General features: G+C 42.4%; 1 protein-coding gene across 1 annotated transcript in view; it reads left to right on the top strand.

Moving 5' to 3' along the window:
• Positions 1 to 15,341, top strand: part of LOC123762360 (uncharacterized) — a 164,351-nt gene extending 149,010 nt beyond the window's left edge. The window contains exon 4 of the mRNA XM_069323937.1: positions 14,684 to 15,341. Within this exon, the coding sequence (XP_069180038.1) occupies positions 14,684 to 14,938 (255 nt within the window). The 3' untranslated portion in view covers positions 14,939 to 15,341. The remainder of the gene's footprint in view (positions 1 to 14,683) is intronic.
• The last annotated feature ends 1,538 nt before the right edge of the window (positions 15,342 to 16,879 follow it).

Raw genomic sequence — 16,879 nt, 5'->3', positions numbered from 1 at the left:
TACCTGATGTCAGACATCTGCAGGAGCTGAAGGAGGCATTTGAGCAGAGTTCCGTGCTGCGTTTCACTTACGAGATGGAAAAGGATGGGAAGCTGCCCTTTCTAGATGTAACAGTCATGGAAATGGGCGGAGGTTTCCACACTGCATTCTACACTAAGGAAACAAACATAGGAATGTGCCTAAATGCCAACAGCGACTGCCCAGACAGGTACAAGAGGAGTGTTGTTAACGCATATGTCGACCGTGCTCTCAGCCACAGCTCAGAATGGAAGCAAGTCGACGAAGAACTCTGTAGGGTAAGACAGGTCCTAGTCAATAACGGCTTCTCCAATGGTTTCGTCGAAGACATCATAAGAAGGAAAGTGAAAAGCCATGCAACCTCTGAAGAGACAACTAACACAACACCTATACCCCCTATTAGACTATTTTACAGGAACTTCTTTTCCACAGCTCATAAAACGGAGGAAAGGGTCCTGAAAGATATTGTTAATAGAAACGTTATCCCTACAGACAAAAATCAGAGGATACAACTGACGATTTACTATAAAACCAGAAAAACGGCCAGCCTACTCATGAGAAACTCTCCAGACACAAAACAGAACGCTTTAAAAGAGACTAACGTCGTCTATGCCTTCAAATGCCCACTTGGGGACTGTAAGCTCCAAAAAACCCAGTATATAGGCAAGACAACAACATCTCTTTCTAGGCGTTTAACGATGCATAAACAACAGGGCTCCATTAAGGAACATATAATCTCTTCCCACAACCAAACCATCGCCAGAGAAATCCTAGTAAACAACACAGAAATCATCGATAGATACAGCGATAGCAGGCGGCTTGACGTTTGCGACGCACTACACATCAAGAAGTCAACACCAGCAATCAACAGCCAATTATTGCACAACTATATTCTACCCACCTCAAGACTCCGCTCCAATATAGAAGCATCAAGAAATATGGACCAATAGGCTTTCTACAAACACTTCTATTCAATATCCATTGTTTCGTGTTCTGTCTTGTGTTGATGAAATTAATACCCTATTAATACTCTTGTTCTGTCTTGTGTTGATGAAATTAATACCCTATTAATACCACATCTTGTTCTGTCTTGTGTTAATGCCACATCACCCCTTCCACCTCACTCAAATGTAGATATAAAATCGGAGATGCGTAAGTTCTATTCAGTTGTGTATTTGTGAACTAAAGTCTTTGAAAATGTAATAAGTTTTACGAAACGCGCTCGTGTCGCGTCAGACTAGAAATAAAAATGAATTTTGGAGAATTGAATTTACCTCCAACAGTGAAACGAAATGTACGAAAGATTGAGAAAATTCGTGTTAGAATTATTAATCTTACTTTTTCGGTCAAATTTAATAATATATGTCTACAGGAAAGACTGCTACCAAAATATACTAATATTAAAGCGCACGACCCAGCAGCAAGGAATCAAGCCTTCACGATAATATATATATATATATATATTATATTATATTATTATATATGACCGAAAAAGTAAGATTAATAATTCTAACACGAATTTTTCTCAATGTTTCTTATATTTCTTTTTTCCACTGTTGATGGTAACTGAAAAATCAATTCTCCAAAATTTATTTTTATTTCTAGTCTGACGCGACACTTGAGCGCGTTTCATAAAACTTTTTACATTTTCAAAGACTTTAGTTTACACACACAAAACTATAACTGAACATAGATTAAACAGCTTCGATTTTTTATACCTGCATTTGGGTGAGGTGATAAGTTACAACAGTTTTGGATGAGGTGGAAACAAACTTTCAACACAAGACAGAACACGAAACAATGGGTATAATATTGGGTAAATTAAAGGGGAAGAATGGAAGTAATTGCAAAGGGCGTATTGGTCCATATTTCTTCATGCTTCTATATAGGTGCGGAGTCTTGAAGTGGGTAGAATATAGTTGTGCAATAATTGGCTGTTGATTGCTGGTGTCGACTTCTTAATGTGTAGTGCATCGCAGAAGTCAAGCCACCTGGTATCGCTGTATCTATTGATGATTTGTGTGTTTTCTGTTAAGACTTCTCAGGTGATGGTCTGGTTGTAGGAAGAGATTATATGTTCCTTAATGGAGCCCTGTTGCTTATGCATCGTTAATCGCCTGGAAAGAGATGTTGTTGTCTTGCCTATATACTGAGTTCTTTGAGGCTTACAGTCCCCAAGTGGGCATTTGAAGGCATTGACGACATTGGTCTCTTTTAAAGCGTTCTGTTTTGTGTCTGGAGAGTTTCTCATGAGTAGGTTGGCCGTTTTTTTGGTTTTATAGTAAATCGTCAATTGAATCTTCTGATTTTTGTCTGTAGGGATAACGTTCCTATCAACAATATCTTTCAGGACCCTTTCCTCCGTTTTATGAGCTGTGGGAAAAGGAGTTCCTGTAAAATAGTCTAATAGGGGGTAAAGGTGTTGTGTTAGTTATCTCTTCAGAGGTTGCATGGCGTTTCACCTTCCTTGTTATGATGTCTTCAACGAAACCATTGGAGAAGCCATTGTTGACTATGACCTGCCTTACCCTACAGAGTTCTTCATCGACTTGCTTCCATCCTGAGCTGTGGCTGAGAGCACGGTCGACATAAGCATTAACAACAATCCTCTTGTATCTGTCTGGGCAGTCACTGTTGGTATTGAGGCACATTCCTATGTTTGTTTCCTTAGTGTAGACTGCAGTGTGGAAACCTCCGCTCCTTTCCATGACCGTTACATCTCCAAAGGGCAGCTTCCCCTCCTTCTCCATCTCGTAAGTGAAACGCAACACAGAATTCTGCTCAAAATCCTCTTTCAGCTCCTGCAGTATATGGCCGGTTTCAAGTTCATGTCGACTAAGACCTTCTGTTCGATGGTATCCATGTAGAAGTTCGCAAACAGTACTCCTAGGGGGAGAACCCATTGTGACCCCATCTACTTGCTTATACATGTGCCCATCCGAGCTCAACAAGGGTGCCTCTTTAGTACAAGCTTGGAGTAGTTTCCTTAGAATGTTTTCTGGTATGTCAAGAGGAGTACAGGCCGGATCACGATATACTCTCCACTATCATCCCGATTGTTTCATCCACAGGTATGTTGGTAAACAGTGATTCTATGTCCAACGAGGCTCTTATCCCTGTGGTCCGTGTTCCCTGCAGTAAGTCAACAAATTCCTTTGGAGACTTCAGGCTGAAGGAGCAAGGGACATAAGGAGTCAGCAAGCCGTTGAGTCGCTTCGCCAGTCTATACGTGGGTGTAGGTATCTGGCTGATGATTGGCGGAAATGGGTTTCCAGGCTTGTGTGTCTTGACATTTCCATACGCGTATCCAGGTTTGTATTCCCCAATAATCTTTGGCAGGTGGAGTCCGGATTTCTTGGCGTTCACAGTTTCAATCAATTTGTTGACCTTTGCTTTCAATTCGGCTGTATTGTTCTTCGTTACCCTTTGGAATTTAGTTTGGTCAGAGAGTATGAGGTTCATTTTCGCCAGATATTCGTCTTTTTTAAGAATGACGTATATTGGCGACTTGTCACCTCTCCTGACGACTATCTCCTTGTTCACACGATGGCTCTTAGCTGCCACTTTGAGCTCAGGGGACAGTATGGTGCTTCTGTAGTTGCCTCGAATCTTTCCTCCTTCTGCAATAAGTTCTGCTTGTAAGGTGTCTTTGGTGGTGACCTTCTATTGTGTCTCGAGGTCGAATATGTTGTCCAACAGGATCTTCAACTCCACTTTCCGGGCCATCTCACTTGGTCTGGACATAACGTAACAGTTTATACCGAGATTTAGGAGAGTGACTTGGTCATCAGTGAGGTTGTTTCCAGCAAGGTTCAGGAAGCCGTCTCTTGGTCGTGGAATTGCCATAGGTCCTCCATATAATGTTGTTAGTTTCTTGATTATCCTGGTTTCGGTGCTGAGGTGATGTAGATCTGTGAGGATGTCGAGGTGTTGCTCGATACGAGTACGGAGGTTTTCGTCGATGTTGCTGTTTCTCCATTGGTTTGTAGCATGAAGTAGTTGCGTTTTGTTGTCTTTGATTTCATTTTCTACCTTGTGAAATTGGATTACAACCAAGAATGGCAGACTATTATTTACACTGTTTTCATGTGTAAATTGGAGTACTGACTCTTTCACTAGATGGCTTTTTAATTCAATTAATTCATCTGAGTCTTTTACAATGACGAATATGTCATCTACATAATGGTAGTATACAGTTCGTTTTTGTCTACTACTGAAGACTCTATCTTCGATGGTTCCCATGTAAAAATTCGCGAATAACACTCCTAAGGGGGGGCCCATTGCTACTACGTCTATTTGTAGATACATGTTCCCTTGCGGACTGATGAAAGGGGCTTCCTTTGTACATGCCTCGAGAAGGCTCTTCAAATGTGGCTCGGGTATGTCTAATTTGTGGGTGCTCTCGTCTCTGTGTACTCTGTCCAGTATCATTCCTATGGTGGTGTCGACTGAAACGTTGGTAAATAGGGATTCGACGGCCAGTGAAGCAATGATTCCATCGGGCTGAGTAGTTTTGATTAATTCTAAGAAATCTGCTGATGATTGCAGACTATAGTTGCTTGGAGTGTATGGAGTTAGGAGTTCGTTAAGTCTTTTTGCCAGGTGATAGGTTGGAGTTGGTATTTGGCTGATTATTGGACGTAGCGGGTTACCTGGTTTGTGGGTCTTAACATTTCTATAGGCATATCCTAAGCCATAGTCACCTTGGAGTTTAGTGAAAAGAACACTGCCCTTTCTTTGCGTTGATAGCAGTAATATTTTTTCACTTTGCGTTTAAGGTCTTCCACAGGGTTCCTCGTGATTCGTTGAAATTTGGTGTCATCACTAAGGATGTCGCTCATTTTGTTTATATATTCTTGGGTAGGAATCAATACATATGCTGCTGTCTTATCGGCATTTCTTATTGTTACATCTTCCAGATTCTTGGGTTGTTTTGCTGCTTCTTTTAGTTGTGGGGTTAAGATTGTAGATGAGTGTGTTGCACGTTTTTTCCCCTCTTCTGTTAGTAGTTCAGCCTGAAGTGTGTCAGTGGTGATGACTTTTTTGTTATCTTCTAACTTGTGGATGTCGTCCAGAAGCCTTTCGATTTCGAGGCGTTTTTTATCCTTCTTAGGTCTTGAAATGAATTGGCAGTTTAGGCCAAGATTGAAGAGGTCTCATTGGTCCTGGTAAAGATCATGAGTAGTTAGGTTTATGTATCCAACGTTTGGACGAGGGATCTTTAACTGTCCACCGTTGATTGCTGTCAGCTTTCGGAGTGCCCTCGTTTCTACACGAGTTTTGTGTTGTTGTTTTAGGCTTGATAGTTCACTGTTGTTGGTTTGCTTGAGTTGGTTGGGGATGATGTAGTGGTTCCATTTAATTAACTGACGTTCAGCTTGCTCTGTAAGGGTTTGGAGGGCTTCCTTCTTCGTGTTGAGTTGATGCCGTATGAGATCTTGCCTATACCTATAAGTAAACTCTGCGTTGTGGACTGCTGGGTCATGTGGGTTTATATTGGTGTATACTTGCGGCATATAATATATATATACAACTTTAGAACACTTTCCCACCAGAAGATTCGAACCCTAGCCAGCATAGAAGCCTTACAGCAACTGGCATAACTGGTACGCCTTTAACCCACTGCAGTAAACTCAGACCCCTAAAAGAGATGGTAATTTCGGGGTATTTAAACCCCCAAAGATCACCACCTCCCAAGGGCAACTAGAGTTAGTGAGGGGTTACTCACGTTCTTTCATCAAATTCCTGTTAATATGGGAGAACTCTATGTCTATGCTTAATGCACATCTTGCCTAAACACGCAAGAGAACAGTATCGTCACCATCGTCGGAGTGTAGAGTGGCAATTTCAGCATCTTCTATGGGTCTGCTCTCCAACTCCCCTGGTATTGGAGGCTATGTGGACAACACCATCTGTTGGTGGTGGCATGACAGCGATAAATGGCTTCAATTTCCTGCCCTAGTTAGAAAGAGAGGTCGATGTGGATGACTTCTGGTGGGGGGCGTGTCACAAACAGCGCCATCTAGGTTGTGTGTCGAGCATAATATCAATTCCCTGGTGAACGAGTGTTACCTCATGGTTTCTCCAGTGTACTGTCCATCTAATTAATCATGTTTTATGTGCACAGAGGTGACTTGTGGAGGTGTTTGTACTGAGGAAGGCAGTTGACCTTGGGCAGTCCACGAACCCTTAGCTTGATCCTGCAAGAGGACTACATATCCGCCGTTGATCGAAGCAGTGTGTTAGCTGCTAGTATAAACAGTGGTGGTGAAGATCGGAGTACCCTGGGATATGCTATTAAGGGTTACAGTGATGTACCTATAGTGAAGTGCTGCTAGCAAGCTGCTAGAGGCTTCTACCAGGGTGTTTGCTACCCCTGTATGAGTTTGTTTGGGACTACTGTCAGCGTGTTGCTGAAACCGTCTGCCAGTGAGTAGTTGGAGAGCGAAGGTGGGGTGTAGGCACATTGTGATACTGTGTGGCTGGACTGGCCCATGTAGAAAGGTGAACTCGCCAGTGTTTGCCAGTACGAGTGGACAGATTACGACGTCCAGTACTGGACGTTGTAATCACTGGAGTTGGTGAACACTGCTAACGCATTTGTGTCCTGCGTGAAAGTGACACTATTGTACATAAGTGTAGCTATATATATATATATATATATATATATATATATATATATATATATATATATATAACCTACTTTCTGAGGTGTTCACCATCTTACAGTAGCCAAAAACTAAGTGAGTATGACCGGTTACTGAAATCAATGCTAGAAAAAGCCCTTAACCTCTCTCTCGATGACCTACAGTGGAAACAAGCCTCTCTTCCCGTAAGACTTGGGGGGCCTCGGAGTTCGAACAGCAACGCAAATCGCTGTTCCAGCCTTCCTGTCCTCCTTATCAGCATCCGACGACCTTGTGAAGGAAATTCTACCTGCCCACTTATATCAGCTGGCAGGTGTACATGATCCCAATTTTACACGCTGTGCCACAGAGTGGGCCTCTCGTGCAGGCCAATCACCTCAACCACCATCCCCCAAAAGCCCACAAGCAATCCAGCTGGGATGGCCCCATTGTAGACCAAGTTGCTGCAGAGTGCCTGGGTGCTGCAACAACACAACACGACATTGCTCGCCTCACAGCAGTAGCAGCACCACATGCAGGGGATTTCCTGTTAGCAACCCCAATGTCGGCAACTGGCACGCGTCTCACACCACACGCCCTCCGAATTGCTGTGGCCCTCCGCCTTGCTGCCCCAATCCACACCAGATATAGGTGTATTTGCAGCGAGGTGGTGGCTGACAGGTACGGCCACCATGGCCTACTCTGCCAAAGCACAGGGGGATGGCACTCGAGGCACAGTGAAGTTAACGACATCATCAAGAGGAGCCTCACCACAGCTGGATGCCCAGCTGAAAGAGAGCCCCGTTACCTAACGCCCCGTAACTCTGATGCTCTTATTGGTCGCCCGGATGGTATCACAGTGAACCCCTGGAAGAATGGCAAGCAGTTGGTATCGGGCTACACGTGCGTATCAACCCTGGCTAACACCTACATTAACCTCAGTGTTGCACAACCAGGTGGCGCTGCCACCCACAGGGAAGCAGCCAAATCCCGTAAGTATAGAGAACTGGATCACCACTACGATTTTGTCCCCATTGCTTCTGACACACTCGGCACCTGAGGTAAAAGTGCTACCAGTTTTTTGAAGGAACTGGGTTCTAGGCTCATTGAAACAACAAGGGACCCAAGAGCTGCAAGCTTTCTTTTCCAGCGATACACACTTTTCTCAGTGTGGCGATACAGAGGGGAAATGCGCACTGCATCCTGGGTTCCTTCCCGCCATCTGAGGAGCTGGAGGAACTCGACAACCTATGATAACCATCTTTGTAACCCATATGTAACTTCTTTTTTGTAACAAAGTTCAAATAAAGTAAATATATATGCGTACATACAAAAGAATGGGGGTGGTAGGAGAAGATAATATTAGTGTTCAGTGAGAAACCACAAGGTCTCCTCTGAATACTTTTTATTGTCTTCTCCGAGGCTATGGGTCCCCCCATTGGCACCAGAGGTGGTACCCTCACAAACTTTATATATATATATATATATATATATATATTATTAAATATGACCGAAAAAGTAAGATTAATAATTCTAACACGAATTTTCTCAATCTTTCGTACATTACGCTTCACTGTTGGAGGTAAATCAAAAATCAATTCTCCAAAATTCATTTTTATTTCTAGTCTGACGCGACACGGGCGCGTTTCGTAAAACTTATTACATTTTCAAAGACTTTAGTTCACAAATACACAACTGATTAGAACTTACGTATCTCCGATTTTATATCTACATTTGAGTGAGGTGGGAGGGGTGATGTGGCATTAACACAAGACAGAACAAGAGGGGATATTAATAGGGTATTAAAAGTATCAACACAAGACAGAACACAAACAATGGGTATTGAATAGAAGTGTTTGTAGAAAGCCTATTGGTCCATATTTCTTGATGCTTCTATATTGGAGCGGAGTCTTGAGGTGGGTAGAATATAGTTGTGCAATAATTGGCTGTTGATTGCTGGTGTTGACTTCTTGATGTGTAGTGCCTCGCAAACGTCAAGCCGCCTGCTATCGCTGTATCTATCGATGATTTCTGTGTTGTTTACTAGGATTTCTCTGGCGATGGTTTGGTTGTGGGAAGAGATTATATGTTCCTTAATGGAGCCCTGTTGCTTATGCATCGTTAAACGCCTAGAAAGAGATGTTGTTGTCTTGCCTATATACTGGGTTTTTTGGAGCTTACAGTCCCCAAGTGGGCATTTGAAGGCATAGACGACGTTAGTCTCTTTTAAAGCGTTCTGTTTTGTGTCTGGAGAGTTTCTCATGAGTAGGCTGGCCGTTTTTCTGGTTTTATAGTAAATCGTCAGTTGTATCCTCTGATTTTTGTCTGTAGGGATAACGTTTCTATTAACAATATCTTTCAGGACCCTTTCCTCCGTTTTATGAGCTGTGGAAAAGAAGTTCCTGTAAAATAGTCTAATAGGGGGTATAGGTGTTGTGTTAGTTGTCTCTTCAGAGGTTGCATGGCTTTTCACTTTCCTTCTTATGATGTCTTCGATGAAACCATTGGAGAAGCCGTTATTGACTAGGACCTGCCTTACCCTACAGAGTTCTTCGTCGACTTGCTTCCATTCTGAGCTGTGGCTGAGAGCACGGTCGACATATGCGTTAACAACACTCCTCTTGTACCTGTCAGGGCAGTCGCTGTTGGCATTTAGGCACATTCCTATGTTTGTTTCCTTAGTGTAGACTGCAGTGTGGAAACCTCCGCCCTTTTCCATGACTGTTACATCTAGAAAGGGCAGCTTCCCATCCTTTTCCATCTCGTAAGTGAAACGCAGCACGGAACTCTGCTCAAATGCCTCCTTCAGCTCCTGCAGATGTCTGACATCAGGTACCTGTGTAAAAATGTCGTCAACATACCTGCAGTATATGGCCGGTTTCAAGTTCATGTCGACTAAGACTTGAAACCGGCCATATACTGCAGGTATGTTGACGACATTTTTACACAGGTACCTGATGTCAGACATCTGCAGGAGCTGAAGGAGGCATTTGAGCAGAGTTCCGTGCTGCGTTTCACTTACGAGATGGAAAAGGATGGGAAGCTGCCCTTTCTAGATGTAACAGTCATGGAAAAGGGCGGAGGTTTCCACACTGCAGTCTACACTAAGGAAACAAACATAGGAATGTGCCTAAATGCCAACAGCGACTGCCCTGACAGGTACAAGAGGAGTGTTGTTAACGCATATGTCGACCGTGCTCTCAGCCACAGCTCAGAATGGAAGCAAGTCGACGAAGAACTCTGTAGGGTAAGGCAGGTCCTAGTCAATAACGGCTTCTCCAATGGTTTCATCGAAGACATCATAAGAAGGAAAGTGAAAAGCCATGCAACCTCTGAAGAGACAACTAACACAACACCTATACCCCCTATTAGACTATTTTACAGGAACTTCTTTTCCACAGCTCATAAAACGGAGGAAAGGGTCCTGAAAGATATTGTTAATAGAAACGTTATCCCTACAGACAAAAATCAGAGGATACAACTGACGATTTACTATAAAACCAGAAAAACGGCCAGCCTACTCATGAGAAACTCTCCAGACACACAACAGAACGCTTTAAAAGAGACTAACGTCGTCTATGCCTTCAAATGCCCACTTGGGGACTGTAAGCTCCAAAAAAAAAAAAAAAAAAACACAGTATATAGGCAAGACAACAACATCTCTTTCTAGGCGTTTAACTATGCATAAGCAACAGGGCTCCATTAAGGAACATATAATCTCTTCCCACAACCAAACCATCGCCAGAGAAATCCTAGTAAACAACACAGAAATCATCGATAGATACAGCGATAGCAGGCGGCTTGACGTTTGCGAGGCACTACACATCAAGAAGTCAACACCAGCAATCAACAGCCAATTATTGCACAACTATATTCTACCCACCTCAAGACTCCGCTCCAATATAGAAGCATCAAGAAATATGGACCAATAGGCTTTCTACAAACACTTCTATTCAATACCCATTGTTTGTGTTCTGTCTTGTGTTGATACTTTTAATACCCTATTAATATCCCCTCTTGTTCTGTCTTGTGTTAATGCCACATCACCCCTCCCACCTCACTCAAATGTAGATATAAAATCGGAGATACGTAAGTTCTAATCAGTTGTGTATTTGTGAACTAAAGTCTTTGAAAATGTAATAAGTTTTACGAAACGCGCCCGTGTCGCGTCAGACTAGAAATAAAAATGAATTTTGGAGAATTGATTTTTGATTTACCTCCAACAGTGAAGCGTAATGTACGAAAGATTGAGAAAATTCGTGTTAGAATTATTAATCTTACTTTTTCGGTCATATTTAATAATATATGTCTACAGGAAAGACTGCTACCAAAATATATATATATATATATATATATATATATATATATATATATATATATATATATATATATATATATATATATATATATATATATATATATATATATTATATATATATATATATATATATATATATATATATATATATATATATATATATATATTGTACCTAGTAGCCAGAACGTCGTACTCGGCCAGCTATGCAAGGCCCGATTTACCTAATAAGCCAAGTTTTCCTGAATTAATATATTTTCTCTAATTTTTTTCTTATGAAATGATAGTTACCCATTTCATTATGTATGAGGTCAATTTTTATTTTATTGGAGTTAAAATTAACGTAGATATATGACCGAACCTAACCAACCCTACCTAACCTATCTTTATAGGTTAGGTAGCCGAAAAAGTTAGGTTAGGTAGTCGAAAAACAATTAATTCATGAAAACTTGGCTTACTAGGCAAATCGGGCCTTGCATAGTAGGCTGAGAAGTAATTATATATATAATGGTGAAGGTAAATATATTAGTGAAAGGAATTGTATTGTTTGTCGGCCCCTCCCCCCCCTTATTTATTCATTGCTCTACTACGGTTCTTGAAAGCTTACTACCGACTTGGGGTCGGATACTATGAGAAGTTATAACATCAAGAACCCGGTTACTGGCCCACAGTGACCGTAACAACCATCAACAACAAGTCACACCACATCATCATGACTGGTATTCATCCATTTAAATACTTTAAATAAAACAATATCTAAATGGATACAGAATTGATCAGGACGTGGGGTATCATCACCAACTTTGGTGTACTTGTTTATGTTCGTTGTGAAGTAATAATAATTAAAATGTCAAGAAATAAAATAGACTCGCTATATTTTAACATTAGTAAATAAATTAATATCTAAATAGTTAATTCATTTAGTATTAGATCAAATGATATTCAATAAAGATTAGGTTAGACATGTCACTTCATCAGTTAGTGAATTAAAGCTTATCAGCATCTGTACATATTGTTATTTTCACACTCAATGACTAAGTTTCGAAAATCTTCAATAAAAATAATTTTTGGTATTTAGGCATGGCATCAAGTAGATTTGTAAAGCTGCAGACGAGGAGTCACAACGTGGCTAAAGATATGATGACCAAACCACACACCAGAAGATCAGGAGATGACGTTTCGGTCCGTCCTGGACCATTATTAAGTAGACTCAATCGACTTGATAATAGGAGTTGTGGGAGTTGTTATGGCTACTTGTTTAAAGTATTTCCCTCTGTACCAATATTGTTTAATATTCATCTATCACATTTTAATCTTAGAATTTTGCAATACTAGATCATTTGTAGTACAGTTTTTGTAACTGGTACTGAGTCAAGATATACGAACTGCAGTTATTTTACCTTTTTAGCATTTTTTGTTTTTAATATTTGATAATGCACAAAGAAATCACATTAACGTTATATCAATTAGAAAATCAGTAGGAGCCATGAGGAGGGTTCGCACTTAGGCTGTGAGTACTTTCAAGCAAGCACCTTAGACCACTACACCACGACATAGTCAAACCCATTGCAACCTGGGATTCAATTGAATCTTCTGGGGTTCGTGAGGTCTAGCTAGGGTGCCACACATTGACCCCTTACACTCTGGCTTGTAGTCTAGAAATTTTTCCTCCTACACTTCTCTTGAAGTGAAAGGTATTAGGAGAAAACGCCAAGTCAATACGACCATATGGCACTTGGAAGGGGTCAGGATAAGGATTTGGGATGGGATGGGTGGAAAGGAATCTCTTGAAATGCACAAAGAAATTACATTAATGTAACGTATCAATGAGAAAATCAGGAGCGATGAGGAGGATTCGAACCTGTGCTTTGGGTAATCCCAAGCAAAAGCCTTGGGAGTACTCGGAGGAGAAGGGTAGGAGGTAGAATTCCTAGACAACAAGCCAGAATGTAAGGGTGAAATGCTTGAAACCTTGGTTAGACTTAATCGTGCCTTCTCGCCATGCCAGTGGCTGGAGGGGATTGGTGCCCTGAAGCTACATAAACACCCTGTACCCCCCCCCCCCCCCCACCCCCAGAAGTGGCAAGGGGAGTTGGGGGGACAACAATAGCCTCAAGAACCCTAGAGGCGTCAGTTGAATTCCAGGTTGCTTTTGACCATGTCGTTGTGTAGTGGTCTAAGGTACTCACCGAATTGTGCTTGAGGGGGTTGAGCTCTGGCTCTTTGGTCCCACCTCTCAACTGTCAATCAATCGGTGTACAGATTCCTGAGCCTACTGGGTTCTATCATATCTACATTTGAAACTGTGTATGGAGTCAGCTTCCACCACATCACTGCCTAATGCATTCCACCTGTTAACTACTCTGACACTGAAAAAGTTCTTTCTAACGTCCCTGTGGCTCATTTCGGTACTCGGTTTCCACCTGCGTCCCTTTGCTCGCGTACCACCCGTGTTAAACACTTTATCTACCCTGTCAATTCCTGAGAATTTTGTAGGCAGTGATCGTCTCTCCTTACTCTTGTCTTCTAGTGTCGTGTGGTGCATTTCTCGCAGCCTTTCTTCGTAACTCATGCCTCTTAGTTTTGGGATTAGCCTAGTGGCATATCTCTGAACTTTTTCAAGCTTCACCTTGTGCTTGACAAGGTACGGGATCCATGCTGGGGCCGCATACTCCAGGATTGGTCTTACATATGTGGTATACAAGGTTCTGAATGATTCCTTACACAGGTTCCTGAAGGCAGTTCTGATGTTAGCCAGCCTCGGATACGCCGCAGATGTTATTCTTTTTTATGTGGGCTTCAGGAGACAGGGTTGGTGTGATATCAACTCCTAGATCCTTCTCTCTGTCCGTTTCATGAAGGACTTCATCTCCCACTCTGTATCCTGTGTCTGGCCTACTGTTTACACTGCCTAGTTTCATTACCTTACATTTACTCTGGTTGAACTTTAGTAGCCATTTGTTGGACCATTCATGCAGTCTGTCTAGGTCATCTTATAGTCTCATACTATCTTCCTATGTCTTAATACTCATTTTTACATCGTCAGCAAACAATGAGAGGAATGATTCTATACCATCTAGAGGATCATTTACATATATAAGAAACAGTATGGGTTCAAGGACTGAACCCTGCAGGACCCCACTGGTGACGTCTCTCCAATCTGAGACCTCACCCCTTTACACTGATTCGCTGTCTTCTGTTAATTAGGTACTCCCTTATCAATTGAGTACCTTCCCTTTCACTCCTGCCTGCACCTCCAGCTTTCGCACGAGTCTCTGGTGTGGCACTGTGCAAAGGCTTTCTGGCAGACTGCATATTTTTAGTCTGCCTACCCCACCCCACAGGTGTCTGCCTGTGAGTACTCAAAGCATTAGTCTTAATCCTCCTCATGGCTCTTACTGATTTTCTCATTTTATAATATAATTTTTGAAATCAGAGAGACTCCTCTGATTTTTTGAGGGTATACAAGGACATCTGCATAGACCGATGACACTATATGGCTGGGAAGCGTATTCAACACATTTTAAACAAGTACTCGTGTACACGTGTTAATTATCATAATAAAACCTTTGAAATGTTGGGCACACAATAATAGTATGATCTGCAGTCACATAAGCACTCGGCTAGATGTGGCTTTTCACCTCTAATTAATTCCCATGAAACGAGAGATCTTCTAACAAATCCTATATTCCATGCTATGTATAACGTTAGGTGGCTTCTACAGGTGAGTGAGCGAGAGCAAGCGGCGGTGGACGCTTGGCTGGCTTCAGGGAAGCCTTTCCATATGATGCGGGATCACCCAGAACATGGTGCGCCTATCCTGGCTGGGACTTGGGCAGCTCGCTGGGACCAAGACATCATCAACGCCAGTGAACTCATTACCATCAGGGACCTCATGTTCAGAGACGCAGTTGGCACCTTCCGTTATGGAGATGATCAAGCCATTTTATCAGTCAGTATATTATACATTCACTTATAATGTAGTGTGGATTGTTAAGTGCAACACATTAAGCAAATGCAAACAATGCATTTCTAATTAACAAAGTAATTTGTACAATTACAATAATTTTGTAATGTCTGTAAACAAAATATATTATGTTTACTAAAGACTCTGGAGTACCATGTTAAATTTTGCTAAAGGTTGACAGATTAATTCAAGTGCATACTTTTAGTGAGCCAGCCAGAGGCTTAGGGCCCGCACAGGAATATCCCTGCAAAAAAAGTGCATATTTGAGATGTAGAAATTTCCTGATGGAGTCTTCTGAAGGAACACAAACACAATGATGTCTGTTGATGATAAAAAAATATCCCTAATACTGAAAAAGATAAACCTGCGACCCATTCCCACGAGATGCCTTCTTCATCTCTCACAAAATGTCATTTTGACACAGCAGTTATGTTTCTCAAAATATGATAATGAATTTAGTATAAAAAGAATTATAACCGGCAGTTGATCTCGATTTCCTCTAGTCATTCATGGCTCGGTCCTCTTCTTGGAAAAGTTCAACATATACCTTGGAATAAAGCTTTCATTTACCTAGATATGTTGCCATTTTATAATACCAATGTAATAACAATAACAAGATTGGCTATATAATTCTTTATTACTGTGAATTTATCTATTGCAAAATGTATATTTTAATTATCTTAAAAAAACTGCAATACATTCCACTTTTATTTATTAAACTACTTGGCAATATTTAATCGGCTGATAAGTAATCTACTTACTGAAGTGGGCCCCCTTCCCCATCCGGCCTGTTGGCGCCATAAGGGGGCTTGGTGGTCGGCTGCCGGTGTGTGATGCTCCATGGGAAAGTCCTGTCATTTTGTGGCCTTATGCTCCTGCTGCTGTCTTCTCCAATTATGCCGGATCGCTTTTCCTTTTCCTTATGTTTCGTTTTTCACCCCCTTTTCTCTTATCTGCTTGTCGTTTCCTGCCGACTTTTTGCTTGTTTTGGTTATTCCTTTGGACGTCTTCTATTTTGACGCCCGGGTGCTTGGGGAGGCATACTCTTGCACCTGTAGAACCGTAGTACCCAATGTCGAGAGTGAGGGGGAACCTTTTATTGTCAATCCTCCGTTCGTCACTGAACCTGATCTCGCCAGACTGACGGTGGCGTTTGTGGGGGGTATACTCACGACGCACCCCTAGGGGGCCCCAGCATGATCGGCGATAGCTTCTTGTTGGGTGTCCTGCCTCTAATTGTGGCTCCATGGTGGGTATGAGGGCACTTTCGTGAATGAATGGTTTTTCTCTACGTCCTCATGTCTAATTCTGTTCCTCTTCTACCTTCTCCGGCTCGTGGGGTGGGCGACCAAGCCCCCGAGTCGGACCGTGTTGGAAGACCGGGTTCTGTAGCCCCAGCTGCATTGGGCCCCGACCTTGCTCCTCCTTTGACCCTCCTGACTTCTCCCCTCGGCTCTCCTCCCTCCTCTGTGGTTGGGTAGAGCCCCAAGCCCCCAGTGGTGACCACCTCGTCCCCTGGCGCGGCTCCTTCTCTAGTTGTAACTACTGCGCCTTTTAACCCCTCTCTCTCTCTCGGGGTTCTCAATGCCGTCCTCGGCACGGCTGCAGTCACTCGATTCTTTCCCGTACTGATGCGTATCAAGCCTTGTTTGGTCTCGCTTCACGGGCCAAATACTTTGATCTCTTCCCTCTTGATTCTGTACCTCCTGCCGATTTCTCCCTTCATAGGCACCTTGTAGATTCCGTAGATGCCTCTGTTACTTTCCATCCCACCCGTCTCGGTACACGTGTTGTTACTACTCCTTCTCAGGATGCAGCTTTCCGCTTGGCCCCCTGGTCCCTCCTTGGTGAAACCCCCTGTTCGGGTCTCCAAGATCCCTCGGTCGAATGAAAGTGTTGGCACTAATCTCATCCCACCCCATGTTGCTACCGGTGTTCGGAATCTCCAGGAAT

Source organism: Procambarus clarkii, chromosome 2 (genome assembly GCF_040958095.1).
Source record: "Procambarus clarkii isolate CNS0578487 chromosome 2, FALCON_Pclarkii_2.0, whole genome shotgun sequence".
Classification (NCBI taxonomy): Eukaryota; Metazoa; Arthropoda; class Malacostraca; order Decapoda; family Cambaridae; genus Procambarus; species Procambarus clarkii.
The sequence above is the reverse complement of the archived record's forward strand: the minus strand, read 5'-3'. Positions and strand labels throughout refer to the sequence as shown.